The 26,478-nt window shown below is 41.3% G+C and overlaps 1 protein-coding gene across 7 annotated transcripts in view; it reads left to right on the forward strand.

The window, feature by feature from the left end:
- ASB7 (ankyrin repeat and SOCS box containing 7) overlaps positions 1-8,664 on the forward strand; it is a 31,813-nt gene extending 23,149 nt beyond the window's left edge. For 4 of the 7 annotated variants that reach the window (XM_082322072.1, XM_082322074.1, XM_082322073.1 and 1 more), the window contains one exon: positions 4,875-8,664. In XM_082322072.1, coding sequence (XP_082178198.1) covers positions 4,875-5,014 — 140 coding nt within the window. In that variant the 3' untranslated portion in view covers positions 5,015-8,664. The remainder of the gene's footprint in view (positions 1-4,874) is intronic. The other 3 variants (XR_014229207.1, XR_014229208.1, XM_082322076.1) reach the window with 3 other exon arrangements.
- Positions 8,665-26,478: the final 17,814 nt, after the last annotated feature.

Genomic DNA, 26,478 nt, shown 5'->3' on the forward strand with positions numbered 1-26,478 from the left:
TGCCAGCCATACGTCAGCCTGGTTTCAACTTTTTTTTAACGTTTCACAAAACTTTTATTTTTAAGTTTCCTTTGTAGCTAAAAAGAAACTACCAAATGGTTTCTTGCTACTGTTTTCAGCCTTTCACAATTCCCAGGGGAGGCAGAGGCTCAGTTTGAGAAATACCACTGTAAGCTTTTTTCTAGAGAAATGTATTAATATTGCAGAGAAAACTGTGGGCGGCTTCCGAAATATGTCACTGATGTTATTCTTCATTTTTTAGCTTCTTCAGAAACTGCCTATCCACTTCAAACCAATGACACTGATTGTTTGCTTCTAAACGAACTTCTTTTTAGTAGGTCGAACAATACATCAGAAAGGATCTTCTTGCCACCTACAAGCGTATTAATTTCAGTTACTCCTAAGTCTTTTTTCTTGTGTAACAGAACAGGTCAGTTCATGATTTTTGCTTTGCACAGGTGCTCTTGTATCTTCAGTGGAGGAAGCTGGTAGGGATTCCCCCTTTCCACCTTTACAATGCTTTTGCTTAAAACTGGCTGAGAGTCCCTAAAAATCAGTGCCATCAGAGGTACTAGGTCTAATATTACGCCATAATGATCCTTAAATATAGACCTGTTAGGTGAGTTAGTGGTTTATTTCTTGGGGAGCATGGTCTGCATAGGAAAAACAGGCAGGCACAGGTCTAAACGCATAAGCTGCGGAGCAGTTGTAACGATGGCATACAGTCCTTTGTATAGGGAGCAAATCCTAAATGTAAGGTTTGTCTGTCTCTGGGATAGAACAGCAAACTGCCAGATAGACTAGCAGAAAAATCTTGAAACTGCAAAAAGGAAAGGAATGGAGTATTGAGTGCAAATTCAGGATTAATTGTAATAATTTCTTGCTGTTAAAACATGCTTTTTTTTCCCCTTGCTTTACCAGAGAAGGCCAATGTATTAATAATAATTTAAAAGGCTTATTTAGTTATTTAAAGAAAAATAATTATTAATTATTTAAGGAGGAAAAAAAAAAGCTCAGGAACTTACTTTGTTAGTTGAAGTGAGTTGGGAAAATGTTTAAATTTTATACGTACTGAAGTCTGCTGCCTCTAGAGAGAAAAAAATCAAAAAGCAATTCCTCTTTATTTTATAAATCTATGTTTTACACTTCTTCTGTTTGGAAGAAACTTTTCTGTCATGTTTGGGAAACTATACACAAAAAGTGCGTTGGTGGGGATTTCTGCTTTCCATTACAGCACGTAGCATGAGCTGTGGAAGACAAAGGATGAACTATACATCTCTGTTTCCTGTCATTACTACTTCTAATTTATTTGATAATCGCTATAAAGCCTGCAAAATAAGTCGACTGAAGTATCTAACTTGTTCGGGTGAGCACGTTAACAAAGCTTCAGCTCTACAGCAGCAGCAGGTGTTTGCCGATGGTAACTGGGGTTGTGCGGGAGCCTAACAATAACCCCGCTGCTCCAGAATAACAGCACTGCCGTCACCAAGGTGTCCCTTGGAGACCCGACCAGGGATGTGTTGGGCTTTTTTTTTTTTAAGGCGATCAATAGTTTTATGTCACCGGTTTGCATTATAGTGGTAATTAGGTGAATCTTACCTTTTATGTTTGTGGGTTTTTGTTTGTTTCTTTTTTTAATTCTTTTCTAGCTTATTTGCCTAAACAACTTTCCAAACTTTTGATGCAGGATATAACCAAAGTTGCTACTTCCTAATCGTTTTCAAATAGAACTTTATTCATCATTTAACTTGTCTTACTTTGCCAAATTACTAATAACATTTTTCACTTGCCAAACCAAGGTTCACTGACATCAGTCTGTAATCCTTTTTTTTTTTTTCCCTTTGTCATTCAGATGCAACCAAGAATGAGTAAGTGTTCTAGACACCGTTTCTAATAAATCACAAATGCATTAATAACCCTGGAATTTGCAAGGCGTGACCTAAGACACTAACAGCCACTAGATGTAGCAACCGGTGCTTAACACTGGAAATGTCCATTGTTAACACATTCCCAGGAAATATTTTTAGGCTTATCAGGGGAAAATGTCATACATTTGATAATCGGGTCTTTTTGAATGAACTGGTGACCAATTTCTTCTGGGTATTTTAAGTTGTCGATTCCATTTTGTTCTCAAAAAACCCGTAGGATGTTAATTAAAAGGCATTCATTTCTGAAACCAGAAATCAATGTCTCATAGCTGTATTATTGTGTACTCTACTACAGAAAATACACATAGAGATCTGTAGTCCTCTATACCCTCTAATGCTGCTGTTTTGCAGTTAACTTTTGAAAAGGTGCATCCTTTCTGAACCCTGTTTGCATACACATTTAAAGCATTAGAACTATTTCTTTATGACCGTAAAGATTCCTCTGCTTGGTTTCTTATCAAAAGTAACTTTTCTTTCCCAGAAGCTTGAGCATTTGGCTGTTGTCAGAGTTGTATAAATTCACTCCTTCAGTGGGGGGAAAAAAAAAATTGCTAAGAAGAAACCACCAGTGGACAAAGTAACTAATGATCTGTATTTTAAGTCATGGCTGAAGGATATAATTAAAAATAAATTGACATTTAGATACTGTGGTGATAAGTATAATAAAAGTATTTTAAGCTTATATGAAGGAAACTCAAACTTTTATGTTCTTTAATTTCAAGTCTAATTTCTTTAAAAACAGACTGAGACTATTTTCGTGCATTACTTCTGCTAGCTTACCTTGGATAATTTTAGTGCTTAAGATAAATCCTAGTGTATACCTGTCTGTCAGTCCATTTCTATAGAAAAACCCATGCAGGGGGAAAAAAGGAGGAACTCGCTATAAAGGGTAACTGAAACCACGGACAAAATGCCCAAAGTAGAAAAGAGGAAATAGTTTCATAATCTCTTTACTCTGTGCTTACCAGGAAAGTCTAATAAACTCATAATGTCAGCATCTCTTTAGCTGATGGAAGCTTTGTTGCTGGACTAGGAGGAGGATGGAAGAAGGGACGGGCTCTGGAGCCAGCTCTGGGGCTGGCTCAGGTGAGGAAAACCCTCCCGTCTCCTCCGAACAGGTCTGTGCCCGGTGAGCTGACAGCATCCTACTACTGTCCACCGTAAAGCCTGCCCGCGTCGAGCCCTGGACAGAAGGCATTTCCTCTTTCAAATACGTCCTGTCCTCCGTAATTGGTGGCAGCTCAGGAAAGCTAATTGGAAACGCCCATCTAAGTTATTTAAAGTTGCTTTTGTTGTTTTGTACTGCTTTTTAAAGAAATGATTGATTCAAGCAGTCAGCTCAATAAAATTGCCATGCCTTTCTTTGCAAAAGCAAGCACTGTCTTTTACCATGAATAATTATACAGATAATAAAAGACCGCAGTAAGCTGCTCCGTTGGCGACAGATTATCTTGATACCAGCGTAAGCACCTACATTGTTTGTGGTGCCAAGTATTTTGACTTGGACGGGCATCAGGTGCCATAACTGTGTAAGCTTTTTTTTCCCCAGACTATGACACAGTTAAGTCGATGATCAAAATATTGATCAGCACACCCTCCATGTGTTATTAGCGTAATTTCAAAAAAGATATAGCAGAATGAGGAAAAAGCACAAAGGCAGGCAGCTAGTTTGGTCAGAGGTTTGGAGTGGTTCCCGTGGTGGGAGGTTATTAAATAGAGCAAATGTCTTCAGCTTTGGAAAGAGGTACCAAGAATGAGCGGAGGACGGAGATTAACATAAAGGTATGTAAAATCATGACTGGCGTGAGAACAATTACTCGTTATTTTTTTTGTAACTTAAAGAATGGTAGGCACGCAATGAAGAGATCAGGAAGCAGATCTCAAATAAATAAAAGCACTTTGTAGTTTTCCAGCCAACGCCTAATTATATTGTGAAATTTGTTGCCACAGGATGTTTTGGATACTGAAAGTATGAATGGTTCAAAAAACATTAAACAGATTTACAAAGGGCAGGCCATTCACAGCTATTAAAGATGTAGATCTGCATGCAATCTCTGGTTTAGGAAGGCCCAAAGGCACCGGTGCTGAAAGCTAGAAGGGTATATTGGGACAGGATTTCTCAATGTCTGTTGTTCTGCTCTTTCTTTCTTTCCGTCTTCCTTGGGATCCATTGCTGGCGACTTTCAGATACAATGCTAGATTCATCTTTCTTATGTTATGTTGCATGGGGAACCGTTTTTCAAGGTGTTTGAGCAGTTTCCTGTTAAGAATGAGTTTGAAAAGGAACCGGTTATTTTGGAAAACCCTTGCCAGAAATTCTGAAGTTCGTGGGATGTCAGTAAAGCTTTTCCTCTCTGGACAGTGGTTACCTCATATTTTCATCTCTCTGTTTGACGAGGTTGTGGCTGCATCCAAAGCCGAAAGGCTTCATCTTTTCATTAGAAGGGAAAAAAAAAATCTTTGACTGTGCCATGCGATCCTTGAATAACTTTTATAAAGCCTCACTCTGCAAGGAGACTGCCTAGTCCTGTTACAGTTGAATGTAGAAGTTTTTGTCCTAATATTTGAAAAGAAGCAAGACTGAGAGTTTTTTCCCCCAGGTGTTACAAGGATAGAAAAAAATCCACAAAAATTTAAATGGAGGAGTTATGTTGTTCTACAATTGTTGCCACCTCGTGGGAATCCTCACATGGATAATGTCACTTTACACTGGTATCAGTAAAATTATGTGCATGTAAAAATGTTTTTAGGATTCATCCCTTGATTTCATTGAATTATTGTTCCTTAGAAAGGTATTAACTTCCACCCTTTTTTCTCTTTAATTTTTCCATTCCCTCTGCCTCTTAGAAAACGGCAAACATCTGTGATTTTACTGAGTAAATGATCTCTTACAGTATGTTTAAAATGTGATCATTTTACTTTTATGTGTTCCTTTTGTCTTTTCAGGGCAGCCCAGAAACTTGCAAGATCTATGCCGAATTAAAATCCGTCAGTGTATAGGCCTTCAAAACCTAAAACTACTTGATGAACTACCCATTGCCAAGGTCATGAAAGACTACTTAAAACACAAATTTGATGATATCTGATATCCATGAAGAGAAGAACTCTGAGCAAGATTAGTTATATTCCAGATACTGAAGAGGCTTGTTGCCTTGCACAAAGTATATCCTATGCAAATTCTGATTTTTCTGTGAAGTCAGAAGGCAGGTATACACTTCCTTGGGTTTTTTATACCACACGCTAGAAGGTCTTAATTTTTGGTTTCTTGGTCCAAGTTTACAAGGTCCAAGCTTTCTATACAATATTACATTTTAAAAATTGCTGTTGGTTTTTTGTTTGTTTGTTTTCACATTAAGTGTGCAGAGTTGCAGTGGAGATGGAAGGTAGCCTCTCAAGGGAAGTGGTTGGTTTGAATTGGCATGCTGAGCAATTATTCAAGAAAATAAAGTTTGGAAATCAAGGCACCAGTCCTGCAAAAGGATACTGATAGAAAGACCTCCGGAGCCCTGTTGTCTGTTGGGACTCTTGTCTCTGCCAGGGTGTATGTTTTTGCAGGATAGAGGAAAGAGTTGATAATCAACATGTCGTAGGGTACTGTATGAATATAATTTGGAAATTAAAGAAAAGATGCAGTTGCCCTATTCAATTGGAGGGTCTATACATTGGCTCTTTTTATATTATTCTTTTCCTAATTACTGTAGTTGGGATGCCCATAAAATTCAGGCCCTCTTCTTTCCTGACATTCCCTGTTAAATAGGCGACTGTAAGTCTATTTTTAACAGTGACAGTACACTACAAAGAGGCGTAGCCTCTGTATTTTTTACATTAACATAAGAGTAAGCAAATTTAGATTTTTTGAAGCCAATGTATTCTGTTTCTCATACAGTGCCTCTTGTGCAATAATCTTTCTGATGTATTTTCCCTTTATGTGTGATTCCCCGCCCCACACTATTCCTCATTTAGTCTCAGTGCATTATTTGTGAGAATAGGAACTGCTGCCTCGCTGTAGTGTTGATGTGACATTACTAAAGTGATGCGGCAGTTGCTGTTCGTTATTACTCCCTGAATTTCATGAATGTATAACCTGCTTTATTTCACTTTCAGTTGAAATTTTATCTACGGGTTCTCAGCCAAATTGTGTCCACTTAAAAAAAACAAAAAAAAAGAAGAGAAATTGGCCAAACCCTTTTATTTTAAAGGCAGTGATGAATTTTTTTTTTTTGGTTGCTCTGAAATTCAATTTGGTTTAGGTTAGAAAGTGGGAAGTGCACATAAGTTATTAAGATGAATTTTATATGTGCACTAACAAGAAAAGCCCCATTCATACCGAAAGTTTAAATTCTGCAAACATTAAGTGGTTTCCAATTAATCTGAAAGCAGCAACTGAAAGGAGTACTGAAATTTGGCTACTGAATGTGTTTTTCATACTAGGTATTAAAAAGATCTGTTGAAGAGTTTTGTTTCTGATCATAAAAAAAAAAAAAAAATTAAGTTCTTGCTATCAAAAAAAGATTGGGCCAAAATGTGCAGTTGTTTCATTCGCTTTATTTTCAAGGGATTACCGAGTCATCATAAGGTTCTTGCCGGTGTCCTCTACTTTTGTTTTGCCATCCTACTGGCTCCGAAAGAGCCTCTCTAATATCAGGAGTGCTTTCGTACCAATTATACCGATGGAAACGGAAAGATGAAAGGAACAATGGTGGCTTTTAAGTTTAACACTGTCACTTTCAAAATATTTAATATTAAAAACATGAAAAGCAAGGTGAAGCAGGTATACTCATATTATTTAACTGTGCTAGTTCCTTTTGATATCTTGTAACCCTGGACTGCAGTTCCTTGAGCACGAACCTTATCGCTGATAACGGATGCACTGGAACTATGGCAAGCACGGAGGATTATCTCTCCCTGTTGTGCCTGGCGTTGCATCAGGTTTCCAAACAATAAGGGATTTTGGAGATTCATGGCTCAGAGGATTGGTAATGGGATGTTGAACCTTTTTATCTCCAACTTGTATCGGTTCAAGTCTAGCCTGCTTGAGCAGTGACCAAAAGTTCGTGTCTCCGCAGCACGAGCGAGCAAGTATGTCCAACCTTAACACCACGCGGTCTGTGCGGTGGTCACCTCTAGGCAGTAGAGCTTTATAGTGCTTCCTCCAGGTTGTACGTAATGGTGGTGGCATTGTAGTAGGAACAACCGGAGAGCGTGGGTGGGGTTTACGTGTGAGCTTGTGTGCGTGATGGTGTCTGTCGGCTCCTACTGCAGCAAGAAAGATCAGCCGTGGTGATCTTTAAGCTCTGCAGTACTGAGACAGGACAGACGTTAAGAATTGACTGGCAGGTTTTAAGCATGAATCTTCAGCTTTGTGACATGAGATCAGAACCTTAAAATTGCTTTCTTTTTTTAAAAAAAATACTTAGTATCATTCACTACATTTGTAAGTTGGTCTAAACCAATGTCCTTCCCCACTGAATTTTTACAGTAATATTTTCTAAGGTAATCTAGAGTATATTTTAGTTGCAGTCTATCTTAAGGCAAATTATTTGTTCTGTCTGTTGCTGTGACTGAAGAAAATTATGGAAGACTTTGTTGGTAACAAGAATGCTATTTAATGAAGAAATGTGTAATTCCATTATTTATTGTTTGAGGTTTGTTTTTTGGTTATTTCTTTTAGGTAACTGACATCTAAAGGGAACACAGATACATTTCAGGCCAGTAAAAAGGCTTTCTTTTAAATTAATTTGCACCCTATCCTTTCTCCCCTCCCCAAGGTGGAGGGAAGGCCTCACCCTCTCTTACGATGCTAAGCCATCTCTTGTAGCTGGTTTTTCTGACCTTGATTCAGCAAAGTGCCGCAGCACCTGTGTGTCTGAACCTACTGATAGTCCCGTTCACGATCTTCAGTTACACATGTGCTCGAGTGCGAGCGAAGTATGATTATTCATTGTTAATCCTACCCAAATTTCAATAATGGGGAATCTGGTCTTTTTTTTATTATTATTTTAAATATTGTGCACAAATACTTTGAAGAACAAACTGAACTTTTGTTTTTCATTCGGACTAGAATGTGGAAGGAGAAGTGCATAATATAGACTTGTTATGTAGCCTAGTTCCATTACCTTACAATTCACAGTTTAACACTTTTAATAAACCTTAAAAAATTGGCAAATACACCAAAGAATCAGTATGAGTAAAAGACTCTGATCATTAACAAACTGCAAACCTCATCCTTTAAAACAAAGCAGAAAGTTTTTGTAAATATTTATGTTTATAAATGTACAGCAGAGTAAGAGTGTTTTTTAGATTATTTAATTACCATATTTCTAAACTATTTACATTATAGACAATACTTGTTAGTTTGAAAAGCTCTTGAGTGTTTTGTTTTGTTTTGGGTTTGTTTTGGTTTTTTTTAAATTCATTATGCTTGGAATAACTCTGGCTTCCTTGGGATAACGTGGAACATTCAGTTTTCTGGCTCTAGTTGGCAATTGTAGGAGAACACATCTGGACAAACTCATCAGATAAATACCCAGAGGCTAAAGAGAATATGTAACATGTTTACCAGGGTGGACCTGGGCTAGACGAAAAAATTTGGATCCTAACTTTCTCAGTTAAATCTGTCGAGAGCCCCCAAAGACATTGTGACAAGAGCAACCTGCCCACGGGTCTAGCTTCCATGCAACACTGTGTTACCAATATCATCATGTATTTTGTTCTTCCTTTGCAATGTAAGTTTTTGCTTTGGGTCAATTCGAATTTAAAAAATGAAAAAAAGTTAAACCTGGTTAAAACCTTTTTTTTGGTTTATGTTCTGTTTATTTCTAATGTAATGTTTTAATAACATGAATACCACTTTACACATTTTCTCTCAATGTTTGTCTCTTCTACTCCTTTTCCCTTCTCCGGTGCACACGATTCTGGTAATGCGTTTGGTACTCAAATTTGCCCCTGCAAATAGGAGTTCAGATGTCTCATGAATTGTAATGTAATTTTTACCAGTAAATAGAAGCATAAAACTCGTTCTAGAAGCTGGACTTCAGAAGGGGGAACAAACTGGTCTTTAGCTGTGGGTAGCTGGGCTTTCCCTGCTCAGATTCCAGTGCAGCCACTTCAGGGATTTCTGAAAGGTTCACCTTTCCTCCTCAAGTTCATGTACTGACTAAGAGACAAAACCGGACCAAATAGGGGTCATATTTTGCAGTTGAATCTGTTTGGTGTCCATTTACTACTAATAAAAGTTGAATAAGGGGGATGTATGTGAGTATTCCTGGCACACAAATGGGAACTGGAAGCATTTGGTTTCAGTCATGAGAGTAATGTACAACCAAAAGTTGCAGTAAGGTTTTGGACCCAAAAAATTCGGAGAGGAAGGAGACTAGATATAAAGACATTACTGCTAAAGGGTAGTAGGGGAAAAAAAAAAAAATATGTTTTTCCTTGCTCGGTAGCAAACTATACAAACATTAGTGGGAGTACCTACGCTGTACAACCAACAGTTGTGTTTAGAACTGTTGATGATGGTTACTAACAGACTGGCCAGACTTCAACTGGTGTATTTACTGAATGCTGTGTTAAAGACTTTGTTCCTGTTTATGTATCGTATTTCCTGTTTGAGTGTTCACTTGTTAAATTTAAAACAATTAATGACTAATGTTACTACTTAAAAAAACCTGATTTACAAGCTGTTGACAAATGACATGTTTAGAATATACAGTCTTTCCATATCTTGGCATAAGTGTGCGAGAAGGAAGCATACTTATTTTACATGTCAAAACACTTTTTTTACCATAGTGTATAACAGAACTTTTGTACCTTTGAAAGTAAAACTAATGGAGGTGATGAAAACGAGCAAAGAACAGGCTCTGCCACGTCTTTCCCCAAACAACCTGGACTGAAGCATTTAAATTCTCTTTGCTCTAGTCTTTCCCCTCTGCTTTGGTTGGGGCTACCACCACCTCAAAGATTTTATACTGTTCTTTGCAACTGGAATAGTATTGAAAGGCTAAAGTTTGTTCTCTTCCTATATCACTGGCATATTGTGGAATCTCTTCTGTATGATTCTACTTCTTGACTTATGTTATTAGCCAAAGTAAAGCTCAACATGTGATTTAATCCCATGACAATAAGAAACAAAACAGATACATACATTGCTTTATGAAACCATGCTACCAGGAATTCCTCAGCCACTGCATTCCCCAGGGATCCACAACATGCAGCTGGAACAGCGAAAAGTTGGGATCGAAAACTGCGTTGACTTTTATTGGGAAATCTCCAGCTGCCTGGTGAAGAAATCGGAACTCCAGCTGTTTCCTCCACATCTGGGATCTCTAGTGCTGCTGACTGCTGTTTGTGAGGTCCCAGGTAAGTTTTGAATGCTATTAAGGTTTGTCTTCATGTTTGCAAGTAGGATGTTTGACACATCTACAGAGGGTGCTTGTAAAGGGTCTGAAAGCATTTCTATGCCTTCTCTAAACTTGCCAGGTTTTTCTGTGTAGTGGAGTTTGTATAGTCTTATAGCAAGCATGTTTGAGAGCGATGGGTGCTACAGAGAGTGAGTATTTCCCAGATGTTGACTTGATGGGTTGCAGTATTTTGCAGACCCCTGTGCATCCATGAAATATTCCTAAAAGGTCTGGGAAAAGTGAATGAAAAGCAAGTTTATAGGCAGTAGGTTATACAAGGGTAAATGCTTTTAAGAGAAAATTTAAGTCTGTAAGCAGCTGACGTAGAGCAAAGAGCATCTATTCTTTGTTAAAGACCACAAAATTGGCCATAACTCTTCTGTTCTGACTTGCAGAAATAGAGTTTATTTGCAGTCCTAGTACTCTCCAAATATATCAGAAGATCACCTCCTCCTGTTCTGTCACAAGTAACTAAGAATTAGTGGAAGTATTATACTAAATTCTGTCCTCATTTCTGACTTACACCATGGTAATTCCACCGAAGGTGGTGGTTACTCAACATTTAATCTAGTGTGAAAGAGCAAATAACTGATTTGGGTGGCCAGCTTGCAGTCCTGCTCCTTGCTTTATGGCCTAATGAGGAGAGTATTTTTGGAAAGTATTTGCAAAACACTTTGTGAAGGAGCACTAAGAGCGATTCTGTAGTTGGAGCCAAATTTATAAGCAACCAGTAGACTTTTTTTTTTCAATTCCCCTAAAAACATGGCCTGTTTTGATAGAGTTGCTTAAATGCTTTGATATCTAGTCCTGAGTTGGTGAGAGGCTTTTCAGTTTGATTGTCCACTTTGTATCTTGAGAAACTTAACATATCTGCTTATTCTCTAATACAGCAGATTAAAGTAGATCTGCAATGAAATGTAAACTCATTTTATTTTAAAGGCTTAATTAATTTTAAAGCCATTACAGATTAAATTTGATATATGTCAGTGTAACAGCAGGTTCTTCTGTTCTTTCCTGAAAGCATGTTAGCCTGCAGCCCGCAGTCTGCATTCACAATGTGTTTAAAATACTAGGTTGTGAATTTGAGTAGCATCTTGGTGGCTGAACCAGCCAGAGCTGCCCTTGCCACTGATATATCTAAGCCTAAAGCGAGGCTGGGAAAAGTTCCTTGTCTACGTCCTGTTCAGCTACAAGCCAGTTCTGTGTGATTTTTAGGTTCTCATCTGTTACTAGCTGACTATAGCATTTGCATAGAACAATAGAAATTTAGGTTCAGCTTTATCTAGTGCTTGATTTTCAAACCTCAGAGAGTGCCCAGCTGCAGGACACAGGTTATTGAAATGTGACTTCAAGCTATGCCCGTCTCTAGCAGCTCAACGTGAGATATGTCCCTTAGCTATCTGGATATTGCTCATCTCATAATGGGTTTTAATATAGCTGTTACGAAGCAAACCCAAACAATTTTTAGAGAGCAGTCAGTCTGAAAATAACGTGACTGGGATGTTTGGTGGGAGGATGAAGTGGAGATGCGGGATTGTGTGTGAGAAAGCAGAAAATGTGGCTTTTGATCTTGGAGAAACGTTTGGTATGTGGGTTATTGGGCTCAGAAGTTTGAATGTCCTTAATATAAAATAATCTGCAGGAGTATTTGAGTCTGTTCCTTTTCTACTTTGTGTGAGCTATTTAATGGTTAGCGAGCCAGAAAAAATCCCTGTGTTTTCTGATGGTTCAGGCACCCTCCTGATGAGTGGAAGACTTGAATTAAAGTTCCCACTCCGAACCAGGCAAAGCAATTAAGGATGGGGATTTGCACTCGCATTCCCACCTTTTAGTGCTGTGATTAAAGGTTTGTAAAATTGTGCCACAGAGAGAGAGCATAACAAAACTGTTACACAATCTCCAAAATTGACCCTGAAAAGTCATTCAAAGCAGGTACCCAGCTGGATGGAGCTCACCCTTAGGTCTTGTGAATGTGTGAACAAACAACTGATGCTTGTGGGGGTTTTTTGTCCCTTCTTATCTGTAATCTACCTGGAAAAAAATAATTCAGACCTCTTCTGGTTCCCTGAGCACCTTTACCTTGATCTCTGGTGGTGGTTGTATTTATGGGCACCCGCCTGCTGCTGCTTTGATATCGGTGCTGACCTCCTCTTCCTCTTCACAACCTGTCCTCCACACCAGGGCACTGAGGAGGGCAGGGAATGAGACCATCCTCGCGCCGAAGGAGACAGCCCTGGCAGGTGGATTGAATGGTGGGATTTCGGGCGTCACGTAGTCCCAAATCTAGTGCTTGGCAGTGCTCAGAACCACCGAGGAATGGATGGAGTGATCTCTGCAGGCATCTGAAAGAGGGAAGAAGTCTGGGTGAAGCATATGAAAGGATATTTAGGCTGAGTCCGAAAAGAATGAATACATATTTATTTGTGTAAGTTGAGGGTGTAAGTAGGATGGGCAGCTGAGCTGGCACCCAGGAGCACAAACCTAAGATTGTGTGGTTAAAAAAATGGGATGCCGTGAAAGCAGATACAAAGCAAATGTAAATGGAGATGTCTAGAGCGGGATTGAGAAGGGGAGGTAGGATATTGTCTGAAATACATTTACTGTTGTCATTTCGAAATGTCTGGCAGCTTACACCTCCTGTTCTTCCATCAGAGGAACGTGCCATCGCCACAGCTTTGGGACATTGTGGATGTAGTTTGCCAGTCTTAATGCTGTCCCCTCTGTCTTTGCCCGTCTCAGGGGCATTGGTTTCCTACCGCGTCAGCCTCTTCTGCACCGTTTCCTCACCGTACGAAGGCAGAGTAGCTTGAAAAGGAAAGGTGGTGAGGAAGAGGAGACCGGGGATGATAACTGAGGTGGCAGTGATGATTGCAATGTGTGCCTCGAGCGGTGGTTGGGGGGCAAGATCGCACCTTTGTTGCAGTGGAGCTGAGTTTGCTGTTGATCTGTTGTTAATCTCGGTGAGAAGTCTAATGTGGTGCTAGTTTTTGTGCTACTGCTCAGGACTCCTATATGCTTTGTTTTTATTTTATTTTAATCTGCTTGCTTGGCTAAAGAATCAATACTTTTCATAAAACCAAAATGTCTTACCCTGCATTTTCATTTACTTCAGTTTCAATGTTTCATCCCAGATCACTGATTTATCTTGTGGTGGTGTTTTAGGATTCAAAAATGCTTAGCAAACTTATTTCTCATCACAACCAGTTACTATTTTAGTGGATCAAACCGACTAAGGGCGCAACAAAATCTTATAGTGACATATCTGCGTTATTAGTACTATATCCTGTAACTCTGCTTTTAATTTGTTCACGTCCAAGTGAATTAAATTAAGTGGCTTTCTTTAAGAGTCTCATCAGCTCTTACCAACCAATATTAGAAAACACTTTAAACGATTCCAAATAAGACTTCTTCGAAAGATGACCCAGGTATGGGCAATTTCAATCTTGTCTGGTAAATAGCTTCAGGTAATCGCTGCTGCTCATTGAGTCTTCTGTCCTGTGTTTTCTTTTTCCTGAGCTTGGGTACAATGCTGATTATTTTCCCCCTCAAGACATTTTGCCAAAATTTTTGAAATCCACCATTTTGAGCGAAGAAAAACATTGCTGAACTTGAATTGCTTTCGTAATTCATCGGCCTTCCTTCTGTCTTGGTAAGAGAACAGCTTTTAATGAGAGCAGACCCCTTGTTTTAAAGGGCATTTTTAACAGCCCCTACATTTTGCCCAGATGTTCAATGTCTTATCTAGTACTTTTTTAAGTTGTAATTATCTTGTCAATAAAGTGGCTTTTTATCAGATCCATGTAGTATAACAGTTACTAGTTATACTCGTATATACAGCTGAACTTGCTGGCTTGGAGTATTTCCTGTGCTTCATAAATACTTATATAATCTGTTGTGCGGGCTCAGCTGTTCTTAATTCTAATGTGATTCATATTGTGCTGAGAAATCTGACATTCTTGGCTTGTCAGAAATATTAATGTATGTGAGTGCCATATCTATTGAAAATTGACATGTTTTTTGCAGTGCTTTAATTTTCACTTCTTTATATTGCAGCATTCCATATTGAGCAACACGGCATTGTTTGCTTTTAAATTTCTCTCCTTCAGTCCTGAGAAACCAGAGATAATTAGATTATATCTTTCTCTTGGCTTGCATAGTTTTCACTTGTAGGGAATTATGCCATGTAAAACTGTATCCCTCCGGTGAGAATTTGGTTGTCATTGTTATGGGCTACATCTGGACTGTATCATACTTTGTACTTTGCACTACAAAGACTCTTTGCCCATGGCTCGCAGTCAGAAACCGTACCTCGCCACCAAGTAGGAATAGCTCTTTCCTCTAGCAAACGTGCCGTGCTTATCTTTCTCAGGCCTTTCTGCTGTGGACAGAGCTGTTGTACAGACAAGAACGCTGCTCTAAACCTCCAAAGGTGGTACGGCCTTGACTCTTAACAGACAGCCAGAAGTATTGTGGGAATGTTGAGCTCCGTACAGACAGGTCCCCTTTCTTCAACGGGTCATGGGAGTCCAGAAGGAAAATTCAGAATTCCATCTACTTGAGCCAAATAATTTATCCTGGATGAAAGTTTATCTTCAGGGAAGATGTTTGAATGCACCTTTAAGGTCCGTATCATGGCAAATCAAAACCTTTTACTCTTCAGCCATTTCTGTGCTTAATCACCCTACCACAGAGGAGCTGAAGCTTTTGTTTCCAGGTTGAGTCTTTCTGATTTCACCTGGGAAGTAATGAATGTTGCTGTCTCTCTGTACAGGCTTTCATTTTGCTGATGCAATCATTTTCTTGCATAATCATGGGGGTAGTAAATGATTACTATTCAGACAACTTCTTTAAAATGAGACTTCGTGAGTTTGTGTCTCTCACTCCCCACATTGTTTTTGTTGCTGTCATCTCTTATGCCATGCTTTTTATCGAACATTTGCATGGTGTAGGCCCACCCGTTCTTTACTGAGGCTGTTTGATTCTGACAAGGCACTATAAAACCAAACCTTCTTTGGAGGATTCTCTTGTTTGTCAAGTAATGAAGAAGCATTGCCACTTGGTTGCCCAGAGAAGAACATTAAAAATGTATGGACTTTGGTTTTGGGTGTTTGGGTTTTTTTCCCCCACTTCCAGACTATCTCCTAGGTCAAGAGAACATCAAGTGCTCCAAGCGAAAGTGCCCTGTAGGCAGAAACCTTGGAGGTTGCTCTAATTGCTCACCCATAAAATTTTTCCTTGCGTAAAAGCCATACTCGGAGGTGGTGCTGGAAGAAACACTCTCGTTGAAGCATAAAGCTGTACTGGTATTTAATTGAAATAGCATTTAAGTGCTATCTTTTTCTGTCCACACAGAAGAAAATGCACAGCTTGTTTTTCAAGCCTCATCTCGTTACCTGTCCTCATCCATGTCCTCTCCTATCTCCTTTTCCCAAATATGTTATAGCATCAGCAAAGTCAACTATTCTGCAACAAAAAATCTACTTTGAATTGAAATCCTAAATATCTGGTTTGTATACTATTAAGAAATGTAGGTTTTTTATTACAGAGTGTAAATGAAGTCTGGATACAGCTCCACAGCTTCCTATTGATCTCTGTAGTGTGATCTCTTGTAAAGACAGGAGATGGGAACTTCATTGAGCGTGAGCTCTTGACTCGTCTGTCTTACCAGAACATACCGCAGCGTAGATACGTCATGTTTTTTAAGTAGGATTTATTCTCAAAGTAGCTAGTCATAGCTGCCTTTTATTCCTGCAGTGCACAGTTGTGAGGTTACAGTACAGTTCTTCCCCCAGAATGATGTATTGCTATCGTGACCTTGACTTCTGCTCTTACGGAGGTTCATGGCCATAAAAATCACTTTGTTCAAGAGCAGTGGCTGTAACAAATAAGCTTAGCTAAACCATCACTTTTTCACTTTTACTGATTTCACTCTTCTGCTTTATGACAGAGGTTAATACAGAGAATTAGATTTCAGTGACATTGTTTAAACCTCTTTATCCTTGTCTAATTAAACTGAATACTTTAAAGATGATTCATATCGCTTGACACGCTTGCATCTAAATACTGTTTCTTTTAGATGGAAAGTAAAGGAAATGTGCAGACTAGAAATTCAAATCAAGCCTTCCTTTCAGTTATTGAGAGAGTGTATTTTTTGTTTTTAAACTTTCACTAGAAAGCACTATACTTCTCCAGTATCTGGTGTGATGATTGATAGCTAGCTCCCAGATAGGCAGATTCCCAGAAAATGTGTCTTAAAGGGAAGAGTTCAAAAGCTGTCAAGGTAACCCCGGTTCCAGTGCAGAGCAACATCGTTACCTGTTGCAGATTGGCACCGGTGAGTCTTTGAGTGTGCGACTTTGCCTGAGCTGCATGCCTCTTGGCATGTTGGTAGGACCCAGGGCTAGGTACAACCTTCCCTCAACCCCACCACCCATGTCCCCATGCATCCAGCTTTCTGGTCTTGGGAGCCGCGGTGTACCCCGGTGAAGAAGTTTATGGGACAGGGGAGCAGGACTGTTTGGTGCTCCATGTAATGTTCCTCCCACCCGAGGACAGTTGTGGTCTTGTGGCAGATTTTTTCAGGTTTTGTCAGCTCAGTCAACAAGGAGACACTGAAATGAAAGTTTTCTGCCTTATAATGAATACTTCTTCCTAAGCTACCAGGAATGACTTGGTTTTGCATAACATTTTACGTATTGTCCCTTCCAGAAGGCGTGGTGTGAGTAACAAAGACAGGGTTGAAAGATACTATGGTTTCCCTTCCTCCTCATTGCAGGACTTAATGATATGAAGAGCACAGTATTTCATTGATGTTTGCTGTTTCTGCTTGTGGGCTTTTCACAATGCTGTGGTCAGGAAGATGACAAGATAAAGGATGACTTAGTGTAGATCTGCTCCCTCTTTTAGACTAGGAATAACCCCCTTTTCTGATTATATTTCCTCTCCCCTCCCTTGGAAAAGTTGACTCAGAAATCCTTCACAAAGGAAATAAGTTCATTTGAATTTCTATTGAACCTTGAAAAGCCACTTTTATAAAGTCCTATTTGGAGGCTTTCAACAGTGGCCCTTTGACAAGAGCACAAGGCAAAACTCAAACTCCCAGTCCAAATACTCCAGTGTCGGTGGCTTGCCCTTGGCTCTTGTGCCATATCACAGATGGAAAATGAGACCGTTACTCATTCTTGGGGGTATGCTCTGTGGTCTGAGTCCTCGAGTAATAGTAAGAATCTCTACCATACAAGGAAAAATTACTGTTAACTAATTGAAAAAAATGGCAGCAGAAATCTCCTTTACTCTTGTTCGGAGGTGAGAAGAAGGAACCGGCTGAATGCGATGACTTATTTCCCTGTGCCTTTACAAAATTTCTGATGTTCTTCTAAGTAAGAATTTGTACACTCAGCCTTCATTTTTGATAGTGTGTTGATTGGTGATCATATGTACTCAGAAGAAAGATTCTCCTTTTTTCTTTTTCTTTGAGACAGCATAACTCAGAAGAGCAAAAGTCTCCAACGGATACAGAGATGAAAATGTGTCTGTTCTCAGTCCCATGCTGCATGTGTTTCAGGAGCAAAATGGCTGTTCTCTGTTCTCAGTGCGACGTGAAAAAGGTGCGTCGTGCTGAAAACAAGAGCAGCAGTTCTACAGCTATGTTAGGAATATAGAATAGGTGCGCCTGAATGAATAAAACTGTCATTGATTGCATCGTTGGGCTTTTTATGCCAAGAGAAGCTATGGCTGCCCTTGTCAAAAGTTAACATTTAAGCTACCATCAGATTTGCAAGCCCTGTTCTGAGTTCAGTGTAAACCATAGATATGTGGTCTTGCTCCAAAGAGGCTTCATGGTCTACACTCGGTTGTCAGAACTTTTTCTTACTGTGCGAGCAAAGAGAAGTTGTTGAGCAAAGGTACTGGTTCCTCCAGCTGAAAAATCTTTGTTTTCCTTAATGTAAGGCTTTAAATGCAATCAGATTTTTTTTTCCTAAGTCGCTCAGTAAGATACACAAAAAGCACCCATTGGTGCATGCAGAGGGAAGCCTCTTCACAGTGCAGGGTTTGCATGTGCGCAGCCTGAAGAGTATTTGAGCCTTTTCTTCTTCACCTTTCCCATCCAAAAGCAAACGCTTCCTCTGAAGACTAGAATGGAAAAGCTGTTTCTGCATTTTTTTATCTTCTGTAGGGTAATTGGAGACCTCTAAATGGTTAAAAAATGTCAGTGTATCAAACTGAGTTCTACTTGTTAAGCAATAATTAAGACAGAGATGAGATTAGGCGTAGGCTCAGGCTGTGCTTACTCTTGGAGGAGTGATTTGGTGCAGAAGAAAACAATTGGTGCATTGTAGTTTTAGTTGGGCAAGATGCGATTTTTAAATAAATAACCTTTCCCTGGTTAACTGTGCTACTGAGCTGCTTATTTCAGTGCTGGTGTTTGTGTGCTGCTGTCAGGCAGGACAGGCTGCCCGACTCTGCGGTCCCTGTATGCTTTATGGATTGCACAGGTTATTCAAACTTTGTTCTCCATAACTCATTCTGCTGAACTATGGCTGATACCAACAGTTTTTCTTAGAATCATAGAATCATAGAATCGTTAAGGTTGGAAAAGACCCTTAAGATCATCGAGTCCAACCGTTAACCTATCACTGCCAAGTCTACCACTAAACCATGTCCTCAAGCACCATGTCTACCTGGCTTTTAAATACTTCCAGGGATAGAGACTCAACCACTTCCCTGGGCAGCCTGTCCCAGTGCCTGACTACCCTTTCAGTGAAGAAGTTTTTCCTAATATCCAACCTAAACCTCCCCTGTCGCAGCTTGAGGCCGTTTCCTCTTGTCCTATCGCTTGTTACTGGGGAGAAGAGACCGACCCCCACCTCGCTCCAGCCTCCTTTCAGGCAGTGGTAGAGAGCAATAAGGGCTCCCCTCAGCCTCCTCTTCTCCAGGCTGAGCACCCCCAGCTCCCTCAGCCGCTCCTCACCAGACTTGTGCTCCAGACCCTTCACCAGCTTCGTTGCCCTTCTCTGGCCACGCTCCAGCCCCTCCATGCCCTTCTTGTAGTGAGGGGCCCAACACTGAACACAGTACTCAAGGGGCGGCCTCACCAGTGCCGAGTACAGGGGCACCATCACCTCCCTGGTCCTGCTGGCCACACTATTCTTGATACAAGCCAGGATGCCATTGGCCCTCTTGGCCACCTGAGCACACTGCTGGCTCATGTTCAGGAGGCTGTCAACCAACACCCCCAGGTCCTTTTCCACCAGGCAGCTCCCAGCCGCTCCTCCCCCAGCCTGCAGCGGTGCCTGGGGTTGTTGTGACCCAAGTGCAGGACCCGGCACTGAGCCTTGTTGAATCTCATACAGTTGGTCCCGGCCCAACGACCCAGCCTGGCCAGGTCCCTCTGCAGGGCCTTCCTGCCCTCCAGCAGATCGACGCTTCCACCCAGCTTGGTGTCATCTGCAAACCGACTGAGGGTGCACTCGATCCCCTCGTCCAGATCAATGAAGATATTGAACAGGACCGGCCCCAACACTGAGCCCTGGGGAACACCACTGGTGACCGGCCACCAACTGGATTTGACTCCATTCACCACCACTCTCTGGGCTCGGCCGTCCAGCCAGTTCTTAACCCAGCGCAGAGTGCACTTATCCAAGCCGTGAGCAGCCAGCTTCTCCAGGAGAATGCTTATTCTTCAGATAATACAACTCGGGATGATGTGGCAGGTCTTTATTTTGTCCTTTTTGATTGATTGTCCTGTCTTGAAAGAGAAGTTTGAAAGAGCAACCTAATGTGGCTATAAAAGACATCTATCTGGTTTTGGGCATGAGTTCTAGAGGTCTGAAACCCAATTTTCAACAGCAAGGTAATTCTCTGAAGTTTGGAAAAAGCTCTCTGAGTTCAGGCTGTCAAGTTATTTTAGTACATCAAGTTTCTGTACACTGGACTAACTGTATGTTTTTAAAAGACATTTTTAGTCGTAGAGAAATAATGTCACATGTGATAGGTCTGCTTTATGGAACACTTGGTTATGTGTTTCTTGTATTTAAACAGTTCTCAAAATAACAGGTAGCAATAGGAAGGCAAATAACGGGAGTAAAATGAGGCCACGACTTGAGAAATACTTTTTCTTACATCAACATTGGAGTTTATTTCTCAAGGGTTAAAATTTGACAAGTAACTTCTGTACTTGCCCCTAATTATGTACCAGTCTGCACCCACGAAACTCAACACTCAGTCTCTGTAGCTGGTTTATCTGGCCAAAAACCTGACATTTCTACTAGTGAAAATACTTTTTTCATTAAAAATACAGGGAGTGGGGGAGATTTTGCAGATAATCTTTTGACAAGGTCACTTTTGGCATTTTTTGAGCGAGTTGTTTTTGCAGCTCTCATGCTGTTAAATAGAACAAGGAGCCCCATCGAGGCCTGGGAACCGGTGCTAGACTGCTGCTGGCTGCCGCCCGCACGGTCCTCGCCCGTGCCGGGGACGGGGCCGCTGTCATTTGGCCCTGCGACGGCTGTTCCTTTCTCATGGCTCCCCCGCAAAGGCTGACCCTGAATTTTGTAGACTAAACAGAAAAGATGTGTAATAGCCGTTAGGGTCAGGAAGGATGAGAAACTAATGGGTTCAGACTGGGAGTATTTTACTGTAGCTTGCTAGTTTGCTTGAGGATGAAAATGTGCGCGCCTAGTGAGAGTCTCTAAAGATGTATAATCTCTATAATGAAGCCTGCTCTGAATTAGCAGTCTGTTTTAATTTGAACATTTGCATTCTGAATTCTGCCTTCTGGCTGCTGTAACTCAGGGCCACATCTTTAGAACAGCTGCTTGAATCCGAAGGGTTTTCCCCTCAAACCACCGTTTCTTATTGAGGGTTTCTAACACTTCTTTTGAATATCGGCACAGTGGTTAATGGGTTGTTCCCTGCCTGAGTTCACTTCAGGCAGTTACTTGCATCCACTGTTTTTGTAATAACAGAATTAAGGGGTGTGTTAAAAAGGCTTACGAGCAGCAAATGAAGCAATAAGCAAGCAAATAGCATTTGTATGCAAATGCTGTGAGTGGTTTGTTGTGTTCAGGGATCTGCCAGCTACCTCCATGCTTCCAAAACTTCATCCCCATCAGTTCTCTGTACTGAGGCTTTATGCCAAAGCCTGGTGAAGTCAGTGGCTTTTCCCACTGCCGATGGTGGGCTTCTGACTTGGGTCTGAGACAGGAGAGAAGCAAGATCTTACCAGCCACTCCGATTTCACCAGGAGCTTCCCTGTATTAGGAAGGCTTTTTCTGTGTTACAAATAAAACCAGCTCACAAGAGCCAAAGAATAGCCCAGCTTTGGAAACTCTTGCATTGTCATCTGCATCAGCTGCTGTCTTGACCTAGTGACCTCAGGAGCTGAAAACATTGAGCCTGTACTGCCTGCATGAAAGAACCAGCCATTCTAGCTGGAACTGGAAGAGATTAACAGTTTTTGTAGCTTCTGGCAAAAATAAAAAAAGAGGACAGGAAGCATATTGACCAGTGCGTCAAAGCTCGGTTTCCTTGTGTGGAGTATACGAATTTGTTGGGTTCCCAGCGAAGTGATTCCTTGAGTTTGCAGAGTAGGTGATTTCCCTCCTTCTCTCCCATCCCTCATGCCTGCAGTGTCTGGTGCGAGCTATGAGAGCCCTGGGTAATCGCTCCATTCCTCAGCTGAGACAGGCTGGAGAGCTTCCAGACTATGTCCCGTCAGTGCTGTTACCTTTTTATTACTAGGAATCGCAAGGTGCTGTAATGCTGGTGGGAATGAATGAAATCTGTGTTGGTTTTATATGGATTTTGAGTTGTTCAAATGACTCTAATAAGCTGCTTTGCATTATAGGATAGGCAGATCAGTATCTCAAGAGATCTCCTAAGTTTGGCTCTTTTTCCTTGAGCTTGATAAGCAGGAAGGATGGTCCCTGATGGCAGGAGAGGGAGAGAAGGAGCAAGGAGACATGTGGCATGTGCAACCTGGAAAACTTGTCTATGAGCTTGACTTGACTCCATCTAGGGAAGGAAGCCGATGCTAATGGCTCTGCATGAGATAACAAATTATACTCGAGCATGTGTTTTCTGTATTCATTACAATATGTAATGGGAGGTGGAGAAACAGGATGTATAGTGTGCGCGTATTTCTGGAGCCTCAGGAGAGCTACCCAGATGTTGAAAAGAAGTAAGGAAGAGTTGGAGATAAAGGAGAAAGACCTCCAGGGTGGGACTGTAAAAGCTGATCCAGAATAGGAGTCATTATGTTTTGCTCACAGTCACACCAGCTGGCTTCAAGTGGCAGGGGAGCTTTCCAGATAAGCTGTGGACAGTAGGAGCATAAATAAGGAATTTGTTCCAAAAGGGCGAAATAAAAAACTGAAGGATGCAATACACCCATAAATAATTATTTAAACGAGCTCTCCTTAAAACAGCTGCTGGGTAGATTGTCCTAACGTTAGCCTTAGGTGTGCTGTGAAATATGGTGGTAGTCTGCTATTTGTTGATAGTTGTGCAGTCATCTTAAACAGGACGGTTAAGGAGACACTGCGGTAATCGCATTGCCATGTGTAGCTGTGCGCTGGAGATGTTGCTGACCCATGTGGTTAGCTGTCAGGGGCTGCGTGAGTGACTGCTGTAACTCGGTACGCTTGATCGCTGTGTGCTCACAGCATGTGGCTTTGAATGAGTTATCCCACTCCGCTCCTTCCCTGAGGCTTTCCCAAGACTTGCCTCCTGCCCTGCGTAGCCTCTCTAGAAGGGTGGCGGTGGGGTAGGTGCAGCAGCCCCGCTGACCCAATTTGGCTGCCTGGTGACGCTTCCATTTTTCTCATTGCTTTGGTGACGTTTTGCTGTATTTTAATTTAATCTCTGATCCTGCTAAAACCAGAGTTCAGGATCTCTTCCGTTGGTTGAGCATGTAGTGCTTTCTTGCCCTAACCACAGGGCGTGCTTTTCTCTACACACACACTTCTGCAGGGGAAAAAAAACCCATAAATTAAAAAACTTTACAGGCTTCCCCTCTATTCCCTGACATTTTGTGTATTTGCAAGAATCCAGATGCTGCTGCTATTACTAGGTAAGGAAAGCCCAGAACATTTGGCTTTCTTGTGAGTAATACTGCATTTTATTTGTCCTGAAGTTAGTATGCATAAACTCTGGTTATTTATTTAGTCCCCAAAAGCCATAACCCTGTGAGATAAGAAGTTAGAAACCCATTTCCTGCTCTCGCTGATCTGTTCCCATGTCCTTGCCTTTCTCGCAACTGGATTTTCGGAAGTGAGTTGTGCCTTTGCAAAAGCCCTTCTTGGCAGAAACTTTTCAGATGCATCAGCCCTACAGAGAGTTTGCATACTGGAAAATGCCTGTGACTTGTATCAGCTACTCGCTGTCCAGGCTACGGTGGGGTGAAAAAGTGAGCTTTGCAAAATGCGCAGTCACTAAGAGACGTCTGCTAAGTGTGTCACAGGCTTTTCATTGCTGTAGGTAAGCACTGAACCATGTTTGGTGCAGTACGGTCCCAGTCGTGATCTTCTGAGCATTTAGGCAAGGCAAGATTTGTAGGGAAAGAGATTGCTCCTATTGGTCTGACTTAAATTTTTTTGAGGGCAAGAAACAGTCCCCAAATTATTACTTTTCTCCCCAAACCTTGCCTGAAGTTAGCTCAGCAGAACTATGACTATGACTAGCAGCTGTACATGCAATAAGCTCGTGTTGCAATTAATCTATTGAAATTCAAATGTGGATAGATTTGCTCAATCAAACACGTTGGGGGACCACAGCCTTTCCAGAGTCCCGAAGGAAGTCAGTGCTCACCCTTCCTCTGCTCCGAGGAAAGCAAAGATGATCTGTAGGAGTACGTTTTGCTGGCTTCAGCTAAATACTTGAGAATGGCAGAATTTTATCCAAACTGTTGTAACTTCTTGCGTCTGCTAATGTTGGAGTCAAGTGGGTGGATGAGACAATAAATCAGCAGAGAGCTGTGAAGCTCGGGATGATGGGCAGTGCAGCGCAGCTGACAGATAATGGGATGATATCATCCGTTTCCTGGAAAATGAGATGTTTCTGGCCAAAACATTCCAGACCCTGAGTGCTTAAGTGAACTGGAGAGTTCCTGGAATATTTTAAACAGATATTTCAGTAGTCCAGGTGTAACATGATTAAGGATGAGTAACAGCAAGATATGACTCAAGATCAAGATTTCTGGTAACTCTTCTGTAGGCAACAGTAAGAATTAGAGGCAAGGAAAGAGAGGAGGACTGAGATCTATGGTCAAGATGTGGGAAAAATTTAACATGGGGTCACTAAGTGGTTTAACCTTTGTCACTTTGGGAGTGGAGAGCGTTGTCTGAGCTGTGTTACCATCGAATACAAGAATGTTTAGGTTTAGATTTCCCCCCCCCCCCCCCCCCTCTATAGGAAGACTTGTGAATTGGATGTATTGAAGCACCCAAAAATGCTGTAAGGGAGGGGAAAATTAGGAAACAGTAGATGACTTGCATGTCCAACAGGTGGTTCAGAAGAAGACTGCATTGCTGAGCTTTTGGGAAGGGTGACTCCTGCATTTTGCGTAGCGGGGAAGATGGTTTCTGGTTACTCTCTTCAGTTACCTTCTGCTGAGTCTACATTTGGTTGTAACACATGGACAGAGTCCTTATGAGAGAGGCTCAGCATCAATAGGAAGGTAGTAAAGAGACTTTCTGGATATTATAGACAACTCAGAAGACCAAGACCAACTTGCCAGTTGCTTGTTTTCAAATGTAAAATGAAGCAAAAACTGGACAGGGAATTGGTACATCTACTTCACTGGCGATAAATGTAAGGAAAATGCACAACAAGGTTTGGAGGACGGAGGAATTGCTCTAGCACCGAGATGAGTATTCTCATGAGCAGACGCACCTGGATCACTCTTGCTGAAGCAGATACTCCCATAAGGGCAAGCTGTTTTGAGCTCCTCTACTGAAAGAGACTAGAAAAAAATTAGGATTATAGAGGCAAAAAGAACACTTAATGTCAGTGTAAATGAAGAGAGCTACAGGTGAACCTTAGTAACACATCCAACAACTTCCCATCGTGATCCTCAGAATGACAAAAATAAATCAGAGCTGTACATGCTTCATCCCGCTGCTGAAATCAAGGTGCTGGTATGTTAAGATAGAACGCGCCTGTCTGGGCTGCTAATAGGTAATTGTGCGTAGGAGGATCTTTAAAAGATAAACACATGCCACCACCCCCACAGTGAAATGTCTCATCCTAATAGTACTCTGCGCTTAGCGTATCTGGCAAACGTGAGCTAATCTTTTCTCATTCTTGTAAGATCAGTTGGCCAACAGTGAGTATCTAATTATCTTGATATTGGCTGGTTTGACTTTGTGTTTACAAATCGTCTCCTATGAGGAGACATTGAGTGTGGGTGGATGTGGGTCAGGGAGGATGGAGAGATGGTTAGGACTAAGTACAAGTCATATTCTGTTTATTGAGAAATTAATACCTTTGTGAAAGCGAAGCCCCATGATCCATGTTATACATTGGGGTCTTCTAGATGTCAAAGGAAATTGGTCCCAAAGGATGGGGACCTGCACACAGGAGAATCCCAGTGGTGTATTTCGTAGTGGGATCCCAGCTTGCCTGGGGATGGCAGGTACATGCAATGAGCCCTGCTTCTGGTTTCCTAAGGGATTATCTAGGTGTTGCAGGTGTAAAGAAAACGGATCCTTCTAAAACTTTCAAATTTTCATTTCGAACCAGCAGCTGTTTGTCAGTCTGAGTAGTTGCCTGGCAGATGGCACCTCCTGGCCCTCTCCTTCCTCATGTGTCGTCTTCATTATCACTAAATTAGCTGTATTGTCACATAGGATCTTCGGGTATGTGGGTTTCCTTTACCAGAGCCCAGAAATAGTAAATGATGGGATGTTCTCATTACACAAGGTGGAGGCAGGAATGGAGATGGGAGCAGAGCAACACTCTGAGAAGGAGTAAGGAGATGTGGCAAAAGCCTTGAAGAAAGCCAAGGTAAATAATGCTCATATTGCCCTAAAACAGGTAGCAGGTAGGAAACAAGATCTGGAATCATATGCTGAATGTGTAAATCTGTTCCTGGAAACTGCAGAGGAATGGGCCCTGCAGTGAGGTGGCTCCATTAGAGAGCACAGCTGCTG

Source organism: Platalea leucorodia (genome assembly GCF_965183815.1).
Source record: "Platalea leucorodia genome assembly, chromosome: 9".
In the NCBI taxonomy this organism is placed as follows: Eukaryota; Metazoa; Chordata; class Aves; order Pelecaniformes; family Threskiornithidae; genus Platalea; species Platalea leucorodia.